Source organism: Leucopleurus acutus (genome assembly GCF_964270905.1).
Source record: "Leucopleurus acutus genome assembly, chromosome: 3".
NCBI lineage: Eukaryota > Metazoa > Chordata > Mammalia > Artiodactyla > Delphinidae > Leucopleurus > Leucopleurus acutus.
In genome coordinates, this window is record NC_139145.1 from 145,969,904 (window position 1) to 145,989,374 (window position 19,471).

The following is a 19,471-nucleotide window of genomic DNA, read 5'->3' on the forward strand; positions in this document are numbered from 1 at the left end:
GTTCACTTTGGTAGCAGAATAATGTCCACAGAATAGGATTCTGAAGGAAGAAAAATATCTAAGGAATTTTGCTTTAAGTTATAAATTACTAAATAGTCTCTCTTCATTTTATTCTGACAGCAAACAAAAGGGCATAAACGTTTTACAGTAGTTTAAATTCAGTTATTTAATGTCTTCATATAAATGAAATTTGTTCATTTGTCTAAACTAATAGTTAAAGTTAACTACAGTGTCTTTGTTTTTGGTTTAATTTCTAATCACCTATATAGTATAACTATCATGCCACTCAGCCACAATGGGTAATAACACGGTTTCTATTAATAAAAACACTGGAAACAAATTATTACTTAATAAGTAGGGCTTATTGGGCAAATTTTTAAAATGAGGTACAGCTGAGATAATAGGCAGACACCGCACCCCCCCCAGCAAAGAAATTCCTGGTAGTATATTTGATTCTGTACTCCTACATATTACATGAATTTATGCCTTACCTATAACAAAGTGATAACCAAAACTAAAGACTGTTTCAAAAGCTTTCTTACCTGAGTTATTCTAACGCTACTGGCTGCTTTCTTGTTATGTCAGATTTTATAAACTAGCCCTGCTGCAAAGCTGTAGGCTGTTATCTATTTTACCCCCACTTAAACTAGCTGGAAATTAATAACAGAAAAAAATAGTATTTTGGGGAAAACAGATGAAAACATTTCTTGAAGTTATTTTCTTATAGCTCCTTTTATGAAGCCCCATATCTTGCATAATGCTTGCTATACAAAGAAAAGTATGTCATCTCCTCACAGTCTACCCTCCCCTCTCATATCTCTTTTTCCCTTTATTCAGGTAGGATAAAGACTAACATTGTGAGGAGCTTTTTGCACCATTACCCAGGGACTGAGAATCAGAGTTGCCTACCAAAAGAATGAGTCCCTAAAATATTATGCTACACTAATTAAATCTCAAGAGAATGAAGATGTTCTTAAACTTAAGTGTTCAGGGTAAAATAGGCTCTTGACATCTATGACAAACTCCAAAAGATTACTAAACATGACATCCAAAATAAACGTCACTAAGAAATCAGATTATGTTGGGCTATCAAATTTTCTTCTTTGAAGGGCAGTTTCACTTACCATTTCCATAAACGCTTTTTTAAAAGTCTGTAATAGTTCCTATGCAAACCCATGCTTCTCTGGTTTTGATTTTTCTTAATGCTTTGTTTCATCTTCTTTGATCCTTACTTTTGCATTTATCCCTTTATCATATAAGACCTTTAAACAAACACACACTACCATTTCTTAATGGGTCCTTAGCATGAAACAGAAATTAAGGTCTTATCTATTATTAGTTGACTACACTAATTCTGTTACTTTCACATTTATGCCAATAAACCAAAGAAAATAATGTTGTGTGTCATTCAAAATCTAAAATCTTTACACATTTTGTTATTTATGACGCTGCAAATAATTAATGTTATAGTCTCTTTAAAAATCAATGTCAGAGTAGAACATAAATTAGATAAAATAACCAAACTTACGGTCTGTGAGACTAGCAATCCCCGCAAGAGTAGTGATGGGGACATGGGGCATATCCCCATTCATCCTGAAGTTCTGGAATGGTGTTGCCTATGCAAGTACTTAGTTCAGGTGCCAGCTGTCATTACTTCCCATTTCCCAAACACTGCAACAAAAAACAGACAATTATTTGTAACAATATGTCGAATATATTACTACTAGGGAAGTGCTTAAAAAATAAAATTTTCTGCTTTTCTTGTTTGCTCAAGCTATATAACAATAACAGCCATCATGCATACACCACTTACTGTATGTTACACACTGCAAAGTGCTTTGTATACAATAACTCATTTAGTCCTCACAACAACCAACTAAAGTAGGTACTATTATTTTCTGCATTTTACTGATGAGGAAATTAATTTACATGAAGTTTCAAGTAATTTGTGGAGCAAAGATTAGAACCCAAGCAATCTGGCTCAAGAGTCCGTGTAACTAGTAGGCTATATTTCCAGACAGGGATACTCAATTTTGACAAGCACTATTTTCTTTTCCACATCATAAATACATAAAAATTTAGCTTCAACTTGCCTAGTAAATAATGTGCACATTATTAAAAGATTTGTCTTATTAAATAGCTTCATAAAATAAATGGCAAACAAAAGAAGTCTGCTCTACATCAATTATCTAAGACATAGTGCTAAAATAGAAAACTGAATTGTAATTTTTAGTTTAAACAGTTTAAATGTTTTTGTTTTTTGAGGTTATACCTGCTAGTCATTAACTTTTAAGAGAACCTCTAAGTTTTTTGAATTAAAAACTTCAAAACAGTGTAATGATATAATAATAACTCCCCTTACTCCTATATCTTAATGCAACTTTACAATTTAAGTTGTTTTCATTAAAAAAGTAGAAGTATATAAGTAGTTAAAATTAAGAACTTTCTTTTTCCTCACTTTTATTATAAATGAGATATACTGAGAAACTTCCTAAAACATATATGTATGGTTTAACAGTTAAAAAGCATCCATGGAACCACTCTAGCAATCTAGCTCCTTCTAAAGATAACAACTATCCTGTCTTTTTATCAACAGTAATCATTTCCTTTTCTTTTTATTCCTTTAATGACTTTTATATGTACATTCTTTTTTAGTAGCTGGCTAAGGAAAAAACACTGTTTTCCTTTGATGAATGACTGACACAAAACTTGCTAGTAGAAGCCCACTATAGGGAAAAGGCACAGGAAATAGTATAGGAAAGATACAATTACTACTGGCTATCCTCTATTTTTCCTTTTGCTACACGATGGACTTTACACTTTGAAGTAATTAATTTGATTATTTAATAATCACTAAAGAAGTTTAAAGAAGCACTGCGTATTTAACAGTTGCATCAAGCACTTTAAAAAATCAGTCAGAATTTAAAAGCTGACAGAGTCATCAAAACACAGTACAGTTTTTCTAAGTTTAGGTTAATAAGAAAGTTCCATTTTATGATTAGCAATTGATGGGGGAAAAAAAATCACTGAATGCAAATTATGTATGGAACAGCACAAAACCTCCTGTTATTCATACATGACTCACTATTGAACATGTAAATTGCCATATTCATTCAAGCAGATTAAGTAACAAGTGACCACGTTTAAGTATTTAATTCAGAGGATAGGAACCCATAAAGAACAATATGCTAGGGGATTCTATTGTGGGCTATTTGACTTTATTCTATTTTCCTGAATTTCAGAAGAGTAACATGTAAAGTAGACCCAACCCTAGGCTGGAGGTTTTTTTAGCCTAAAAAGATTTACATATTAAGTTACCACGTGTGAATTGGAAGATTAATAAATCTAACCATAATATTTTTCTCAGTTGATATAATAAAGGCATCTAAACACTCTGATGTCAACTCAAAACTGGGAGTAAGCGGGGGAAAAAGCAGGGAGCAACAGTGCTTGCCTGGTGCTTTAACTATGAATTAAGTATTTGGCTACTGACAAATATTTACACCATACTGCTGAACTGTGACAACTTCATGTAATCGAAGATTTTGAAGAACAGAAGACTTTGGTAGAAACAGACTTATAATTGTAGCTAAGGTCATAGATCTTAATGAATATGAGTAATCTATAGAAATGTTGCTGCCTTATGCTAGAAGGTGACCAAAGACCATCAAGAAACAACATTCCTAGAACTCTAAAAGTGAATACACACACTCCTAATTAGACATGGCATTTCTGGCTCTGGATTGGGTAGTGTTTGGTTCACCTGCCTCTGTGAAAGTACACTGTCTTTCATGAAACTACCAAAACTGAAGCTGAAAGTCATTATCTCTGGGGAAGAATCTGTCCAGAATGAAATGGTAACCAAATGGTAAAGGTTATAATGAGTGCTTTAGAACTGTCGCTTAAGGCAGTGCTTTATTTAAAATCTGTGAATGGTGACTGATAGTAGATTGTAAGATAAATTTAGTGGGTTGAGAGCAATACTGAGAGAGATGGAGAGAATAGAACTGTAAGGCTACACTGCACATTGCTTTCAGAGTCTAGGTAACATGTCTTTCTAACGATGGGTCACCAAATCAAAGCAGTTTGAAAGTTGCTGATTTAAAGAAATGGAAGAGTAAAGAAAGTAGCCCACTGCGTAAGTGGTAATGAGAATGAAATAAAATAATGCATGTAAATCACTTGACATACTACCTGGCACATAGTAAGTGATCCAGAAAGTTAACAATGTTACTGCTAACTGGAAAAACACTTCCGGAGGAGCAGAGGGGAAACACAGGTGCATAAGGGGAAAGGGGTCTTTCAATACAAGACACCTACAATTACTAATCGTTAATTAGTGGAAGATATTTTGGTAAATTTCCATTTCAGCCCATTATAACGAGTCTGAAGGGAACTTCTAAGCACTTGCCAAGATTTTTAAAGACCCTAGTCCTTCACTCATTTAATTTCACTTCAAAATTTATGATTTCCTAATGTAAATGATAGAAATGAAAATAAAACAGTATTGGTAAAAGTTATAATAATAATATTCAAATTGAAATGGATTTGGAATAAAAGGCAATCTCATAATCTGATGGTAGATAAACTTTCCGGGACGGCCACTTTGTACCCCACAGCCCCAAAATGTGTATAATCTGTCTCAACAATTGCACTTTTTTAGTAGTGAAAAACTGGTAGAAATGATAACTAACATTTATTGAGGACCTACTATATAATAAAAACTGGTAATAAACACATAAAATGTACTCTCATTCAATTCTTATATAAACCTGAGGTACTAATATTCCAGTTTTATTTAATGAGGAAACTTCTTGATTTGTCACATTATCTCAGAAATCTTTCATAAATGCAGATATGTCTCCTTCTTTTTCTAATATTATTTTATAGCTCGACTGAAATATCAAATTTAAATGAATATTATTCAGTAAACTATATCATGTAAATATAAAGTAAGGCGACTATGGCTTTATGGAATCAGATTCCTTACTTGATAATTTATAACCATGTCTATTTTGAACTTGGTTCACATTTTATGGTACTTCAAGTACTCTTACTTTCTTCTTGATCGGACTATAGAGCAGTAAGCAAAACTCACGTTGAAGAAAATCAGTCTTTGATAAAAGATTATAAAGAATAAGTTAACACCCTCATACTTTTTATGCTGAGTTAATAACTTCTAAAAATTGGCATAATATAATAACATTTTATTAAATATTGTCAAGCACAAACCCCTTATTTCCTCCATTTCTGAGCATATCATCGATGAGATAAATGTATGCTAAATATATCAATTTGGTAACTTTTCCCATAATAGCCATTCAGTCTGCCTTAAATTAATAAGTGAAATTCCATTAAATTGTACTTTGTATTGTTCTCCAGAAAATATGTGTCACCTTTTTTTGGACCTAACTAAAGCATTTTCCTTTTACCTGATAGTTAAAATAGTCTCAAAATGTCATACTAGGTTAGATCAATAGCTCATCCAAACCCACACAGCTAGCTACTCCTTGAGTTATAAATGGTAGCCAAAAGAACACACAGTGCTTTTATAGTATTGAGCCCTTCATGACGATGCATCCAAAATATGTATTCTGTGTCACTGTGTCAGACACTATGCTAGCCAAGCAAAGTACAATGGTTAACAAGATGGCAACAGTCTCTATCGTTCGAAATTTGAGTCTGGCTATGGGAATGTTATAAAGGGAGTGTATCTTCCGGGAAGAGAAAAGGAAAAACAATAATTGAATTAAAACCTGAACCATTTGTGACAACATGGACCTTGAAGGCATTATGGTAAGTGAAATCAGTCAGAGAAAGACAAATACTGTATGATCTCACTTATATGTGGAATCTAAACACACACACGCATGCGTGCGCGCGCAAACACACAACAAAACTCAGAAAAAGAGATAAGAGTTGTAGTAAACAGACACGGGGGTGGGGGAGTGGCTCGTGAGATTGGAGGAAGGTGGTCAAAAGGTTCACATTTACAGTTATAATTAGCAGGGATGTAATGTACAACATGATGACTATAGCTAATACTGTTGTATGATATATAGGAAAGTTGTTAAGAGAATAAATCTAAATCCTAAGAGGTACAAGGAGAAAAAAATTTTTTCCCTTTTTTCTTCCTGTTTTTAAATTGTATCTACATGAGAAGACGGATGTTAGCTTCTCATATAGATACTGCAAACTGAAAATAATATCAATGTGTACAGTTCAAGCCCATTTTTGCTTAAAATACATGTTTATACAAATGATAGGCATGAAAAAAGGTTCTTTAAGAATATATTTTTTAACCATTAGCAATGGTTAGGATGTATTCTGGTATTTTGGGGAATTCCTATTTTTGTAATATTTATATCTGTGTTGCTTGGATTTAAAAAAAACTATTAGACAATTATTTTATAAATCAGAACAACAATGATATAGAATATGTATTGAAATGAAAAACATTAAATGAGCCTTCTAATAGGTGCTGCTATATGTACACAGATTTCTGTGGTATATTTGTATAATTATCTATGAAACCTATGTTAAGAATCTACTGTATGAAGACCCGGTGCTAGGTGTTAAAGACTAATATAATATGCAGGGTACATTAATAAGCACTTTGGCCAGAGCATAAGGCCAGAAAGATGAATTAGACCCTGCAAAAGTATTTGTTATGAAATGTTGATTTCTTTTTTTTTTTTTGGTGGTACGCGGGCCTCTCACTGCTGTGGCCTCTCCCGTTGCGGAGCACAGGCTCCGGACGCGCAGGCTCAGCGGCCATGGCTCACAGGCCCAGCCGCTCCGCGGCATGTGGGATCCTCCCGGACCGGGGCATGAACCCGTGTCCCCCGCATCGGCAGGCGGACTCTCAACCACTGCGCCACCAGGGAAGCCCTGATTTTTTTTTTTAATACCCTTGATATAAATGAACTTAGTAAGACTAAAATAAGAGTGATAAGGAAGATGGGGTGGTAGAGAATGAAAATAGAGGCAGTAAGTTGTTGGAAGAATACTGCAATATTGAAATATAATGATGGTCTGATTTTGGATTCATTCAGATTAAAATGCCAAAGTAACATCCAGTTGTAGGAGATGTCTAAAGTAGGAACTTGGAAATTCTGGAATCGACAAAAGAGGTCAGAAATACAGTTATAAATATGGAAGTGATCCATAGAAGACTGGTAACAGTTAAATTATAATAACAGATGAGACAGGCAAGAGACCAGGTAACTTTTGTAGTAGAAATTTTTTTAGCACTTCTTACATGCCAGACATTAACACATACATTTCCTTAATTACCAAAGTCAGAGGATTGTGAAGATGATCTCTATCTCAGAGATGCAAAAATAAGGCTAAAAGCCTAAATGTTTTGCCTGTGGCTACACAGCACACAGCAGAGATGATATGTGAACTCAGGTGTTTCTAACCAAACCTTACATTCTCAAGCATATCTGAAGGGCATAAAACTGGGAAATATCTACATTGCTAGGACAGAAAAGACAAACCAATAAAAGGTAAAGGAAATGTTCCTCAGTGAAGCTAAATGTTTGTTGAAGGTCTCACAGCTTGTAAGTGACCTAGTCAAGACTACAAATGTTTGGATTTCTAGTTCAGTATTCTTTATACTACATTGTCTTACATGATTATAACATTATTTTGAATAAACCAACATTTTATATGTGTGGACTATTTAGCTAATTAGCACTTTTCTTCCTTAGTAATGTTAATTTCTTTTTTTCCTTCTTTTTTCTTTGGTGAGGAAGGAGGCTCCCTCCCAAAAGGGCTTAAAACTAGTACAGTTTTATTGTCTCAGTTTATATTACATTTAATAGAATAAGCTATCTCAAATTCTTTTGGGAAATAGGTGGCATGTAAATCCTACGTAGCTAGATAAGTAAATAAATAAATACATGTTGTACTATTTACTATTTTAAATAGGTAACAGCAATCCCCTAGAGTGGCACCTCTCCAGCAGAATCCTTTCACTTTATCAAGCTACCTCCAGATTCCTTTTTGCTGCCTACTATTTAAGAATTAATTTTTCATTCTGTTTAAAGACACTTCCAAAAGACCTTCTTCAAATCCTAGCTCAAAAACAGTTCCCAATCAGCTGTCTGTAAAAATTTTCACTTCTTTAAAACATTTCTCCCTTTCTATAGTTCTAAATTATTTCCATTAAATAAGAAAAATGCAAAATAAAACAAAGCTCTAAAGCTCTCTCTAAACACATGCTTTGCTTTTGGAATCCTGAGCTCTCTGCAGCCACCATGCTGGATACCAATAACGCGTATTCAGCAATGTTGTTATATCTTAATGTATTTAGTATGTAATAGGAAGATATATTTACATTACTGAGTACTATTATGAAGAGAAAGAGGGCTTCCCTGGTGGCGCAGTGGTTGAGAGTCCGCCTGCCGATGCAGGGGACACGATTTCGTGCCCCGGTCCGGGAAGATCCCACGTGCCGCGGAGCGGCTGGGCCCGTGAGCCATGGCCGCTGAGCCTGCGCGTCCGGAGCCTGTGCTCCGCAACGGTAGAGGCCGCAACAGTGAGAGTCCCGCGTACCGCAAAAAAAAAAAAAAAAAAAAAGAGAGAGAGAAAGAGAAGTCACTAAGAAGTAAATCTGGTTGAGATTTAGGGTGTCTCAAAAGCACTTCATAGAATATGTGTATGTTCACTGAGAAGTAAAACAATTAGTATAACTTTATATATTTCTCTAATCAGTCTTGTTCTTATCAATTTATTTCACATGCATTTTTATTTGAACTGACTTTAACAAAAGTTCATATTACCTTAAAAGGTTCCCCTTGATTATGACAGTTAAACTGACTTACAGAGGTGCAGAGTAGTTACATGATGTCTAATGATAACAAAATACACAAAACTGCAAGCTTCATCAGGAGAAAAATAGTCCTGAGCCCTGGAATTTGTTTTGTTTTTTTTTTTAAAACATAGAGGCCATGGAGGAAATTTCCAAGTGCTACTACGAGTTATTTGGGTTACTAGTACACCTTCACATCGAAAATTTTATTTCTCATTCTTTTCCACTGCAAAAGAAAGAGCCTATCTCAATATAGTTTAAGACTGATTCTTATAACACAAGATGATTTCCTATACAATGGTATTAGAAATGCAAAAATCAAACAATGGTCATTTTATTTCTTTCTAAATGAGGCTGAGGTCTTAAAGAACTATAACATTTGGATGTAGGTCTAACCTACAACTTTTGACCATTACACACTTGATGATACACAATTAATTTAATCTAAATTATGAGAGAAAATGCTTTTATGTAAAATTACTGAAGAGTCCACAAGAGGGCACACTTTCAACTACTGTAAAAATTTTTAATTCACTTTTTTTTTCTAGTGCATCAAATATATTGGCCAGATTCTTCTGAATTGATCATTCAACACCACTAGAAAGCAAGAGATCCTGAAGTCTGTAATTCTTTTTGTTTAAACACACACAAGCAAATTTTTTGGATGCATATAAAATATAAGAAAAGCCTGAATACATGAAGACTTCTACATTAATATTAAATGATAAAAGTATGTAATAGTCTTATTAGCCATCTTGGTCCTGTTAGCTACTTGGAATTTGGCTGCCCTAAGAATCTTTTCAAAAAAACTCTGGCTACTTGAAATTTTTTTTTTTTTATTACCGCAATAAGTGTAGTGAACATCTATCATCTCATACAGATACAAAGAAAAAAAAAATTTTCCCTGTGATGAAAACTCTTAGGATCTACTCCCTTAACAACTTTCATATATAACATACAGCAGTGTTAATCATGTTTATTGTGTTGCACGTTACATCTTTAGTACTTATTTATCTTGCAACTGGAAGTTTGCACCTTTTGACCACCTTCATTCAGTTTCCTACCTCCCAACCCCCGCCTCTGATAACCACAAATCTGATCTCTTTCTCTACGAGTTTGTTTTTGAAGTATAATTGACCCATAACACTATGTTATTAGTTCCTGGTACACAACATAATGATTTGATATTTCTATACATTTCAAATGACCACCACAGGAAATCTAGTTACCATCTGTCACCATACAAAGATCTTACATTATTATTCACTATATCCCCCACACTGTACATTTCATCACTGTGACTCATCTATTTGGCAACTGGAAGTTTGTACTTCTTAATCTTCCTCATCTATTTCACTCATCCCCTCACCTCTCTCCCCTCTGGCAACTACCTGTTTGTTCTCTGTATCTGTATCTCTGTTTTTGTTTTCTTATGTTTGTTCATATGTTTTATTTTTTAGATTCCACATATAAATGAAATCATATGGTATCTGTCTGACTTGTTTCACTTAGCATAATACCCTCTAGGTCCATCCATGTTGTCGCAAATGACATCAGCCATAAAAAATGTGTGTGTGTGTGTATACACACACACACACATAACCACATCTTCTTTATCCATTCACTTATCGATGGGCACTTAGGTTGCTTCCATACACTGTAAATAATGTTATGAACATAGGGTGCATGTATCTTTTCAAATTAGTATTTTTGTTTTCTTCAGAAAAATACCTAGAAGTGGAATTGTTGAATTGTATGGTACTTCTATTTTTAATTTTTTGAGGAACCTCTGTACTGTTTTCCACAGTGGCTGCACATTCCCACCAATAGTGCATGAGAGTTCCCTTATTTGTTGACTTTTTGATAAGTAGCCATTTTGACAGGTGTGAGGTGCTATCTCACTGTGGCTTTGATTTGCATTTCCCTGATGATTAGTGATGTCAAACATCTTTTCACATGCCTCTTGGCCATCTATAAGTCTTCGTTGGGAAAATGCCTATCCAGGTCCTCTGTCTGGTTATTTTGATCCTCATTATGTGACATATTCCCTAGGAACAATAAATTCTTTAAGACACTCAGTAGGAGAATAAATGGATATGTTTCAAGTACTTTAGGAAATTCTTCCAATTCAAGAGTTAAAGATCATTACTTAAAGTACCTAAAAGAACAATTGAGAAAGGGTATACACAGAAGATATGCAAAAAAATCATGATCATTCATGCATAATGTGCATTAATGATCCCTCTTCTGCCCTAACCCATTCAAAGATGTCACTTCCAGCAACTTTCTTCTCTCTCCTGTATCAATTTTCCCTCTTATTGGATCACTCCAATCAGCATATGAACATCTATATGTTGATAACTCCTACTACTCCCCCCCCCAAAAAAAAACACAAAACCCTTGACTCCTATACCCTCCATCAAACAACTATTTAATTTTCTGTTTCCTTTCACAGCAAAATTCCTTCAGTTGTCCATATTCATCTCTAATTCTTCTTTCTCTTGAAACCACACTGTATGTGTTTTTATTCTTATCATTCCACCAGAAGTCTTGCCACGGTTAGTAATGGCATGCATCTACATTGCTAAGCGTGATGGACAAACCTCATATCTCATCTGATTTCACTTAGCATTCAACAGAGTTGATCAATCTTCTGTTTTCCAGAACAACATATTCTTCTGGTTTTTCCTCATAGGACACAGGCCACTCCTGAATCCTATTTTGGTTCCTTCTCATCTTCCTGTCCTACCTCTGCTGTTGATCTCATCTGATCTCATGATTTTTTTCATTCATTTTAAAAAGTTTTATTTATTTATTTTTGGCTGCATTGGGTCTCTGTTGCTGCCTGCAGGCTTTCTCTAGTTGCAGTGAGCAGAGACTACTCTTCATTGCGGTGCGCAGGCTCCTCATTGCGGCGGCTTCTCTTGTTGCAAAGCATGGGCTCTAGGCGCACAGGCTTCAGTAGTTGTGTCAGGTGGGCTCATTAGTTTTGGCGCACGGGCTTGGTTCCTCCACGGCATGTGGGATCTTCCCGGCCCAGGGATCAAACCCATGTCCCCTGCATTGGCAGGTGGATTCTTAACCACTGCACCACGAGGGAAGTCCCTGATCTCATGATTTTAAAATAGCACCTGTATGCTGATGACTCTAAAATTTATGTCTCCTACTTTGACTTCTCCCCCGTACACTATATTCATATATCCAACTACCTACTCAACATCTCTGCTTTGATGTCCAGTAAGTACAGGTCTAGAGTAGAGGTTGGCAATCTTATTGCTGACTTCTGAGAGCATGATTTATATGCTTTAGATAAAAGTTTTATTAGATACTATTTGAAAATATTTTATCATCATCTTTTGCTTTGCCTTTTCATCCTCTTAATATCTTTTGGAATTCTGATGAAGTCCAACTTATAAATATATGCTTTTATGATGGTGGTGGTGGGATTTGATTACAAAGAGACGTACAGAATCTTTCTGGTGTGATCAAAATGTTCTATATCATGGAGAGATATTGGTTACATGAGTATATCCAAGATTTCTATTTTTCAATATATCTAAATATTACCAAATTCCAAAATACTGCAAAAGTAATAATGATAATAATTTAGCAATGGTTAGAGAATGGATGATGGTATAGATGAAATTAAAATGATAGCATGTTGATTACTATGGAAGCTGAGTGATAGACACTGGGCATTCATTAAACTCTTCTGTTTACCTTGCACATACAAAGTTTTCCATAATAAACAGCTTTTTTTTCATATGTATCTTGCTTTTTCTTTTTTTTTCTTTAATTTTTACTGGAATATAGTTGATTTAAAATGTGTTAAGTTTCAAAATTTTTTTTTAATTAAGGGAAATTTTTTGTTGGGTACAAAATATCATTGTCTCATATTTAAGTCAGAATTAAGTAAAGCCTTTTCTTTATCAGACCTATTACTGCTAAACCATGTGCCATGAAGTAAATGTCTGTGTCGCCCCCCCCCCCGCCAATTCGTATATTGAACCCTAATCCCCAGTGTGATGGTATTTGGAAGTGGGGCCCATGGGAGGTGATTAGGTCATGAGGGTCAAATTCTCACAAATGGGATTAATGCCATCATGAAAGAGACTTCAGAGAGCTCCTCTGTCCCTTCCGCCATATGAGGACACAGCAAGAACACGGCCATCTATGAACCAGGAAGTGGGTTCTCTCACAAGACAATGAATCTGCTGGGAACTTGACCTTGGACTGCCCAGCCTCCAGAATGGTAAGAAATAAATTTCTGTTGTTTATAAGCCACCCAGTCTATGGTATTCTGTTATAACAGCCTAAATGGACTAAGATACCATGTTTCCCTCAGACTCTATTTCTGTAATTGGTATTTTTAAAAAAACAGTAAAAGAATTCAAGAGACCCAAATATAATTATTATATAACTAATGAATGTGGAAAAGATATTGGGGTACCTTTTCAGGGAAGATAACCTTGTAAAAAGTCAGTTAAAACCAATAACAAACAACTCCTTATTAAGAAGCTCAATATCAAAATTATTTTAAATAGTTCAATTTATAGGAAAAGAAACAATAAATGGAAAAAGCAATTTCTCATCCACATACCTACAGGAAACTTTTAAATAATTTCCACTAGGTCCCTCCCACTATGTCACTTTATAGGACATAAGTATATAAATTAAGGATGTATATTTTTGAAAAATGAACTAATCATAAAATGCAGATGTTGATAACATCAAATGCCATATCCTTTCTGTACATAAAATTAAAACAATTTTTGGTTATTTAAATTCTCTCATTATCAGTCTGACTAATGTTTCATTAGGAAAAATGGATTTTTAAATTTTAAGTGGAGTTTCTGATTTATATAATGATGAGTTACACAAAAGTAAACTTTCTATGAAAGTTTACTTAAAAAGAAAATGTAACATCAACTATATTCTAAGGTAGAAGGTTAAAGGAAATACAGAATAAAATGACTTTGTGTGTTATAGAGGACTTTTATAGTTGTTTAAGAAATCTAGGTAAAATTGGTGGGGAGGAGGAAGGTGTGCAGAAAAGAGGGATGTAAAAAGATAGGTTTGGGGACTTCCCTAGTGGTCCAGTGGGTAAGACTCCATGCTCCCAATGCAGGGGGCCTGGGTTCGATCCCTGGTCGGGGAACTAGATCCTGCATGCATGCCACAACTAAGAAGTCCGCATACATGCCACAACTCAGCCAAAATAAATAAATAAATAAATAAATTTTTAAAAAAGTTTTTTAAAAAAATAAAAAGATTGGTTTCTCAAATAATATTTTGACACAAGTCACTATTACACATAAACACGAAAGCAAACTAAACTTAAAATGGAAATAAACACTTTCAATTTCAATCAGAATACTGAATTGCCTGGACTTGAGGAAGTAGTTTAGCTTCTCTTTACCAGTACCTGATAATATTAAGTATGCCTATCAGTAGATGATGAAATTTGTAAGTGACTCATTTCCTTTTTCTTGATGACCTGATTTCCTGGTTTTTAAAACATTAAGTCTTTATGTATTCACTGTTATGCACTTAGCACCTAACACCTAGAATAGGATCTGACAGATGGTGGGTATTGAGTATAATGTGGTAAAAAAAAAAAAAAAACAGACCTGGTTAATACCCTCATAGAGCTTAGAGAGTCCAGTAGAAGTGATATTATGAATAATCACCATGTAACATATAACTACATATTGTGATACATTTCACAACAATAATGGGTGACACTTAGCATCTAATATATGCCTGGAATTGTTCTAAGGGATTTACATATTTAATTTCATATTAATTTATATTTAGTTCATTCATATTTACATATTTTAATTCAGTTAATCCTTATCCTATCAAACAGGTACTACTATTAATTTCATTTAAGATAATAAGACCTGAGGCATATAAAGGTAAGTGACTTGCCCAAGGTCTGATTCCAGAGTGCCTGATCTTAACATTCTGGAGTCCTTGCTCTTTTCCTAAATGAAAAGAATTGGACACTTTGAGAGAAGAAAAGACTGTAACAAGTTTATATTGGAGGGTGGGCAGTAACCATGACTCATTAAGGAAGTCTCATGAATAAGAGTTAGATAGGCAAAAGGGGAAGAAGAAATGGGGACAGGGTGGGGGGGTGGGTGAATAGCAAGTTAAAGTCCCTACAGAAGGCCAGAACCTAGTACAAAGGAAAAGAAGATTATGTGGCTGTACATAATGATGGACTGATACAAGATTAAGGAGAAAAGGTACATACAAATTAGATCATACCTAGCCTGATGGGCCAGGTTGAGGGGCTTTTGATTTCGATTCATGCCACTTTAAAAAAAAAAAAGTAATCTACTGGCCATTTACATATCTTAGTTACTGAACACATCAACTGCAGTTGTTTAATTTTTTAATCCATTTCTCCGTTTTCACACAGACTCTACTTAGTCTTTATTAACTTGAATTCAAATCACTGTAGATAGGGAAATCTGTAGATTTGGGATTCAGGTGATGCGTTTTTGGTAGGTATACCAAAGGTTCTTAGTGCATTATATCAGGAAGCACCTGATACCAGTCTGTTTTGCTAATTTGGTGATGTTAACTTTGGTCACTTTAATGTGGTGTGGGACATGTTCTCCACTATAAAGTTACCCCTTGCAGTTAGTTAATAAGTAATTTGCGGAGAGAGACTTTGAGAGAGGCTATTAAATATCTGATTCCCATTGAACTTTTACTCCTGAATTTTAACACCATTAATGATTTTATATTTATTTGTTGACATTCTACTGTAATGGAACATCCTTTCCTCCCTATTCATTCATTCATTCATATCAGTATGGACTGGGAACTTCTTTTTTATTGAATGGGTTACAATCTATTATTATTCATTTATTTTGATGCTCAAATTGTCCCAGATTTGGACAGTGGCAGCTCCTTCAAGCTGACTTCCTTGTCCTTCTGTTATGCTCTATCATTCTTTAAGAGATTCCTTACTTTCCAGTGCAAGAAGATGTTCCAACTTTATCTCGTACTTTCCTTATCCTGGTAGTGGAAACCAGCCTTTTCTTGAGGGAGGCGCTCTGATTCTATTTAGTGGAGAATAATATTTAGATACAGTGCTAGTTGTGCTCTCTGCTACTGGTGTATCGTTTGTAAGTCAAGCACATTAAATGAAAAACAGAGAATCAAGAGAAAACAAATATGTAAAAGCAGGGGTCCCAAAATAATATAAACGTGAAAAAGCAATTCATAAATTCCAGAATCATACAATTTCATAGGCAAAAAATATCTCAGGGATAACCAACTCTTTTATTTTACAGGCAAGAAAACCAAGACCTAGTGATGTCAGGTATCCTGAATATGGTCACAGAATAAATTATTAGCCAAAGTCAGCAAATTCTCAATTCAATGCTCATCAAGTTCTGCTCTTACACTGTTTATTCAGCAAATATTTATTGAATGCCTACAATGTGCAATGCACTGTTGTGGCTAGGGATACAGCAGTGAACAAAACAGACAACAATCCCTGTATGCCCTCACAGAGCTTAGATCATAATACGGAAAACTGGATCAATTTTCCATATGAAAAGGTGCTTTACTTTATTAGTCTTCAGGAAAATGCAAATTACAACCATAATGAGATTCACTTAAAATTAAAAAGACTAATCAACTGTTGGAATGGCAGCACAGTAAACAACAGGAATGCTCATACAATGCTGGTGGGAGCATATAAAATGGGTACAACCACTTTGGATAAGGGACATTATCTGCTAGGTGATTACCCTAGGCCCTGCAATTTCACTCCTAGGTATATACACAACAGAAAACTCAGTGGCTTAAAACAATAGTCTCTCAATCTCCTCCTAGAACCAGTGGGCCAGGCTGGACATGTTGGTTTTCAGACATGGCAGAGGCACAAAAAGTGCAAGCCCAATCCTGCAAACGTTTTTACAAGCCTTTGGTCATGTCACACCCACTAATTCCAATGGTCAAAGCATGTCCTGTGACCAAATACAAAGTCAAGGGGCAGGGAAATATTCTCTGCTTCTTTAAGAGTGGGAGGAACTACACAGTCACTTGGGAAAGGGCTTGGATGCAGGGAGGGGTGAAGAACTGGGGCTATTAATACAATGCATCACACGCACCCAACCCAAGACTTTTCAGAAATGGAATCTGATATTTTAACAAGCCCCCACCCCCCACCCCCAGTGATTCTGATGCATGCTAAAATCTGAAAACCAATGGGCACCACAGATTGCTGGGCCTTATGCCCAGAGTTTCTAATTCAGTAAGCCTTGAGCAATACCCAAGGATTTAGCATTTCTAATAATTTTCCAGGATGATGCAAATGCTACTGATCCAGGGACCACACTGGTAACTACTGGGCTGGGAGACAGGGAAAACCTTTTGAGGAAGATGTCACCTGTAATGAATTTTGAAAGCTTGGTAGGAACTGATGAAGAGTGGGAAGGGTGTTCTGGGCAGAGGGAAAAGCAGGTGCAAAGGCAGATAGGTGTGAAACTGCATGACAAGTATGTGGACTGAGGAAAGGTTAAACAGAAGTCAGATCATTAAAAAGCCTTATGTGCTAGATTAAAGAGTCCAAATATGACTGGACTGATACAGGCAGTCGTAGAAGATTTTTGTATTAAGAAAATGATATGAACAGGTTCTGATATTAGAACATGCTCTATAGCAGCACTGTGGAAAAGGAAAAGGTGCCAGACTTGTAGGAAGGTGCCAGAAGGTAGGCAGAACAATAAGGTAGGAAATAAAGTAATGAAGCAATGAGACCTGAACCAAGACACAGCAAGGTAACAGCAAGGAAGGGATAGATATACAGAGATAAAAGAGAGAAATCTGGTGACAACTTGGATGTGGAGAGTAAGTGAGAGGGAATCTAGGACAACTTACAGCTTCTAGCTTGGGCAACTGAAGGTGTAATATGCACATACCCATTCATTCATAAACATAAGACACCACATCCTGCGTTGTTTCACGAGGATTTGAGGCAGTTTACCAGAAGAATACATAGGATGAAAAATAAATAGGTGAAGGATTCAAGGCAAAGGATACACTGGGATAAAGAAAATAAATAGAGAAAGAAAATAAGTAAAAATAGCACAGAGTAAAGCACAGTATATTGCTCTCCAAAACTCTGAGAGTTGGCCTTGAAATGTGGCTTAAGCCTCCTAGTTAGCAAGGCAAAGAAGAAAATACACAGTGCCTGTTAAAAGTGAATCAGTTGCTCAGGAGAAGTACCAGCTTTTCTAAGATACTGTAATCTGAGAGAAATTTCACCAGTGAGTCCTCATAAAGAAGATTCTGGATGATATAATGGAGAAAGTCTTTGAAAGCATCCCTAAAAAAACCAAAAATCTGTTTTGAGTTAATTTTTTTAATGTCTTAAAAAAAAATCACATCCTAAATGCACAATTCAGTAAAAGCAAATCTACAAGGGGCCAAAATAATGCAATCTATCCAAGTACACGGATCTCTAATGGTATGGTTTAATCTAAGAGTAAAATTTTAAATATTCAGAGGAATGGACAGAATATCACCATTAAGCAGTCCTCCATTAATACATTTTCTCAGAACTGGGCTTTTGAAAAATTGAGATGGTCCAGAGTACATGGTGGAATACAAACATGCAATATTACTAAGGGCAGCAATATATGTTTTACCAAACAATCAATCAAGGCAAGGAAAATGAAGAGAAGATAACATTACGAAGTTTAAGAAGTTTACCCAAAACATGTCCCACTTCTACATAGAAACCTCAGGCAGGTTAGAATCTTCTTCTTCAAAAAGAAACTCTGATGCTGCTCTAATACATGGATGAATGAGCAGATCATGGTGCCAAATTTCTACTAACTATAAATTATGCAAAATGTTATTGCAATTTTCAGAATCTGAAAGCCAGAAAGTTAATAAAACATCTTACTCTAGGCAATATTGCCTATAGTATTTAACACATCACAAATTCTCCATTATAGAAAAGTCCCCCCTGCCCCATACACTTACTAGACTGCTTAACTGTAGGCAGTATATGGCCTATATTCTGCAGCATAGAAGGAGAGAAAAAAATTTGTATCTACCACTTGCTAGTATGAGCTAGGCACTGTGCCAGTTGCTTTTCTTCTCCTTTTATTTTTCATTTGATCTTCATAATAACCCAATGAATATGTCTCATTATCTTCATTTTAAAGATGAGAACAAACTTAAATGACTAGCCCAAAATATAATAATTAGTTAAAATGTGGAATCAGTATTCAAAATCAATTTGTCATCATTTCGATAGAAAAGTTATAAAATGGCTCTTAAACACAAAAAAAGATGTTCAGCCTTACTCTTAATATATGAGAAATGTGAATTAAAACTACACTGAGAAAGCAAGTTTTTGAATTCTAGCCAACCTGATAAATGAGAAATGTTAAGACACTATTGTGGAGGCTGTGGAGAAACAGGCACTCTCATACATTGCTGGTAAGAATGCAAAATGTAGTTGAATTTAGCATATCTAACAGAAGTACATATGCATTTACAAAAACTTTTGCCTCAGTAATCTCACTTCTAGAAATTGACCCTCCACAAATATGTACAACATATATGCACAATGTTATTCATTACAGCACTGTTTGCAGTATAAATATTTGGAAACAT

General features: G+C 35.1%; 1 protein-coding gene across 1 annotated transcript in view; it reads right to left on the bottom strand.

The window, feature by feature from the left end:
* Window positions 1–19,471, bottom strand: part of NIPBL (NIPBL cohesin loading factor) — a 190,643-nt gene that overhangs the window by 116,535 nt on the left and 54,637 nt on the right. The window contains exon 2 of the mRNA XM_082836913.1: window positions 1,529–1,671. Coding sequence (XP_082693039.1) covers window positions 1,529–1,592 — 64 coding nt within the window. The 5' untranslated portion in view covers window positions 1,593–1,671. The remainder of the gene's footprint in view (window positions 1–1,528; window positions 1,672–19,471) is intronic.